Source organism: Rutidosis leptorrhynchoides, chromosome 9, assembly GCF_046630445.1.
Source record: "Rutidosis leptorrhynchoides isolate AG116_Rl617_1_P2 chromosome 9, CSIRO_AGI_Rlap_v1, whole genome shotgun sequence".
Classification (NCBI taxonomy): Eukaryota; Viridiplantae; Streptophyta; class Magnoliopsida; order Asterales; family Asteraceae; genus Rutidosis; species Rutidosis leptorrhynchoides.
In genome coordinates this window covers 35,101,914-35,105,645 of record NC_092341.1, presented here as the reverse complement: position 1 = coordinate 35,105,645, position 3,732 = coordinate 35,101,914, and the positions used below count along the sequence as shown (strand labels likewise).

The 3,732-nt window shown below is 31.8% G+C and overlaps 1 protein-coding gene across 6 annotated transcripts; it reads right to left on the bottom strand.

Annotated features, from left to right (window-relative positions):
- Positions 1-843: 843 nt before the first annotated feature.
- Positions 844-3,428, bottom strand: LOC139867553 (3-oxoacyl-[acyl-carrier-protein] synthase, mitochondrial-like). 6 transcript variants are annotated; one of them, XM_071855918.1, is made up of 7 exons: positions 3,160-3,428; positions 2,995-3,008; positions 1,835-1,985; positions 1,674-1,743; positions 1,400-1,577; positions 1,098-1,290; positions 849-1,006 (listed from the first exon to the last, which is right to left on the bottom strand). In XM_071855918.1, exons 3-5 carry the CDS (start codon positions 1,958-1,960, stop codon positions 1,459-1,461), a joined length of 315 nt encoding a protein of 104 aa, XP_071712019.1. In that variant the 5' UTR covers positions 1,961-1,985; positions 2,995-3,008; positions 3,160-3,428; the 3' UTR covers positions 849-1,006; positions 1,098-1,290; positions 1,400-1,458. The 6 variants fall into 6 exon arrangements, 4 of the variants coding, with proteins under 4 accessions (XP_071712018.1, XP_071712019.1, XP_071712020.1 ...); XM_071855919.1 differs by lacking the exon at positions 3,160-3,428 and adding an exon at positions 2,700-2,766 and having other exon boundaries at positions 2,995-3,153; XM_071855917.1 differs by lacking the exon at positions 3,160-3,428 and having other exon boundaries at positions 844-979; positions 2,995-3,153.
- Positions 3,429-3,732: the final 304 nt, after the last annotated feature.

The window sequence follows — 3,732 nt, the reverse complement described above, 5'->3', positions numbered from 1 at the left end:
AATTCACTAGTTTCATTTTATGTATATAACTCATTGTTATTGTACTTGGTGAGATACTTACTCATCATAATATCATGTTATATATATATATATATATATATATATATATATATATATATATATATATATATATATATATATATATATATATATATATATATATATCATGTCGGTTTTTACAAGTTTTAATGTTCGTGAATCATCGGACAATTTGGGTGCACTACTACATTTCGGCTCATTTAGACGTGTGAAAAAGCTCATTTAGACGTGTTATTTAACACGTCTAGATGGCACAGCTCTAATTGATAATGCTAATTAGTGCGGTTCCTTGAACCGGTCTAATAAACTCAATTAGACGTGTTCCTTTTTGTCAATTAGACGTGTTCAGTAGTAACTAGAAGGCTCTCAATTAGACGTGTTCCGTTATTTAAATTAGACGTGGTCCGTTAGGTCATTTAGACGTGTTCCGTTACTTCAATTAGATGTGGTCTAACCTCATTTAGACGTGTTCCGTTGCTAAAATTAGAGGTGTTTTGTTCCCTATAAATGTTAACCATGGTTAAAATCTCAAATATTTCAAATAATACCCCCGTTAAATACCAGATATTTCTTAACGCCAAATAATTTAAAATCTCAAATATTTCAAATAATACCCGCCAAATACCAAATGCACCAAATACACCAAATTCATTTACTACTAAACCATACTATATATATATATATATATATATATATATATATATATATATATATATATATATATATATATATATATATATATATATATATATATCATATAAATATCTTTAAAGTACTTACAAAAAAAATCATAAATTTTACAATGGAGGAAACTCTAAACAAAAAAAAGTAGCTAGCTAGTTCTTTGAGCACCATCTAACATGACATCCCTCTACCAAAGCACATGTATGAAACTTCTGCCTTCTTATTGGCCTCGTCCCAATTATTCCCCTTCTGCCGCCTTCCACCAACAACATTTTAATGCAAACTAACAACATATACAAATATAGTATCGATCAGCTTAAAAAAGGTAACTAAGATTACAAATCCAAACTTGAACATAGAAATCGAAAACTTACATGAAACATCAATGTGGTTTATAGTGAGCAACAAAGTAAACCAGATTTTGGTTCAACAACAAAGCTACGAAAATTTTTAACCGAGACGAAATCGTACTTACTGATATTAGTAATCGTTGCCTCCAAAGCATCCCAAGTTTCACCTCTTATTGCATCAATTGTATCTTCATAGCTAATCAACCTTCTTCGTTTTCTGAAATTGGAAACTAACTATGAACTAACAAAATACAAAATCATTGAGTGATCAAATAATGTTTTAGTCATTACTTGGAAAACCTAGCTATAGACAACAGTTACCCTACCCTCTGGTCCTCCAGCCACCATGACATCATCATCTACAAACTGAATCGATCTTGCAGCATCACCAATTTAATTTGTCCCCTTGGCGCAAGCAGTCACTACAACATGGTTGGTTCCCTATATCGTCACAGATCAATTGTGACGCATCAAGTATATTACCTATGCTATCAATTTCTCCACCTACAGAAACTCCCTAATTTTCTTAAGTTATAAACTTTATCAACTAACAATAATAAGCAAAAAAAACTATCATGAAAACATAAATGAAATACATACATTTTCGCCCTTGTCCTCCTATGTGGAAGGCATCCAATTTGCACTTTAAGTTCTTCATCTGCTGAACAAACTGCATAGCTTATAATCCTTGAATTAGATTTACTACGCTGCAATAGGAAGCACCCAAGCATTATTATATTATAATACATCTGTTGAACTACCTTAGTATCGAGCCATTGTTGCTTGTTGAACTCCCCAGGTTTAGTACCACTAGGTAAAATAGCAGCTACTTTAGAGGTCACCTGATCGAAAGTATACAACTGACTATGCTGATCAAATCCGCTCATTTTTAAGTGTTGGGTAGTTCAATCCCTATATGGTATGACATAATAAATTGTGAGAAAAGCTATATGTTAAATAACACTAAGGCTGCATTCTCGAGTTTTTTTATAGTGGAAAAGAAAGGAAAGTAACAGAAGAAATAAAAAAAGCAATTCTCAAGTTTTTTTGTTGGAAGTAAAGGAATGGGGTGGATTGGATATGGATGGATTTTGATGGGGTTTTAGGTATGAATCTGTTCCGCCCAAAATTAAAGTGATTATGAAGGAAAACACTCCATCAACCTACATAGTGACCAAGTTAACCCAATTATTCTAACCCTACTGAACAAGATACATATTCGTCACCTACTTGTTCGTCTCATATGTATTTTTCTTCAACTGTTCGACAACTATTATCTTAACCCTATTATTTATTACTTGGATTGATTAATCAAGCAACCTAATAACAGTTGGCTAAATAAAAAAAATATTTTAGCAGAAGTCAAATCCAATTCTTTATAAATTAAAAGGTTTTTAGGTGAGTTTTACACTTGGTGAAAATTTTCAGTCACATACTTACTACTTCTGCACTAACACTTGAATATGCAAATCAGGATACAAAATGATTAGACTTGAATGTGCGTACATATAACTAATTTAAAATTCAATTTTATGGTTAAAATATTTGAGAAGATATAATGTATATTAAAGCAATAAAAAACCAAGGGTTAATAAGAAAAATGCTTATGATGAAACAACAACTCACATAAAACTCAGTCTCAGACCACATCTACCATACTTTGATTTTAGAATCGTTGTGGCAATCTGAAAAGCTGGATTACCAAACATGTTAATTTTTTGTACACAGAAAGCTTTAAATTAATTACGTATAATTGTAAAATATGACGAATTATTTGACCCAGAACTTGCGATACGCAGTCAATGGTTATAACAAAATACACAACGATAACACCAACACTTCTGGTAACGCAACAGGAACAAACTAAACAGATAAAGAATCTGAAAAAATCAACAAAAAGTAACATAAGCAAGAAAATTACCTTTACACAGCAACCTTGAAATTTTGAGGAAATATCCGTCATCATTGGCAACATCCAAAGTTGAATCAAAAACAAATTCAACGAAAACAAATAAAATCATAAGCAACCAACAATCAGATGATAGTAAATAATGGGAAAAAAGTAAACAAATTTTCTGAAACAAACCTGAAATCGACGAAACAGCTTCAAGGCAACCGATGAGAACATCAACAGCGACTGAAAAACTGAACAAAAACCTCATAATTGACAAAAAAATAAGAAACCTAACTTTTCATGGCAATCGAACGGCCTAGTGAATGAAAGAAAAAGATCAAAACGGTTCAACCCTAATCATCTTCCCAATCGTCAATGGAGTTTGCGTCGGCGTGGCCGTTCGTCACCGGCGGCGATGGTCGTGATTAATTTGGGAGGATGAGTGAAGATGAAGAGTGATGAATAAGGTTGTCTGGTGGTACTTTACAAAAAACTTACGTGAAGGAAATATAAAAGGGGTTAGAACTATTTTTATTTTTAAACTATGAAATTATACAGAGTAAATAATTTAATAAAATATTTTTTTATAGAATATAAATATAAATATAAATAATTATAAAAGGGGTGACGCAAAAGATGGCTCCGTTAATGTTAGGATTAAATTAGACATTCCTAGTAACATTTTGGTTAATTAGACGTGTGGTTGGTAACTTATTTAGACGTGTTCCAATTGGACGTGTTCATCTAACTATTTGGGCGTGTCTT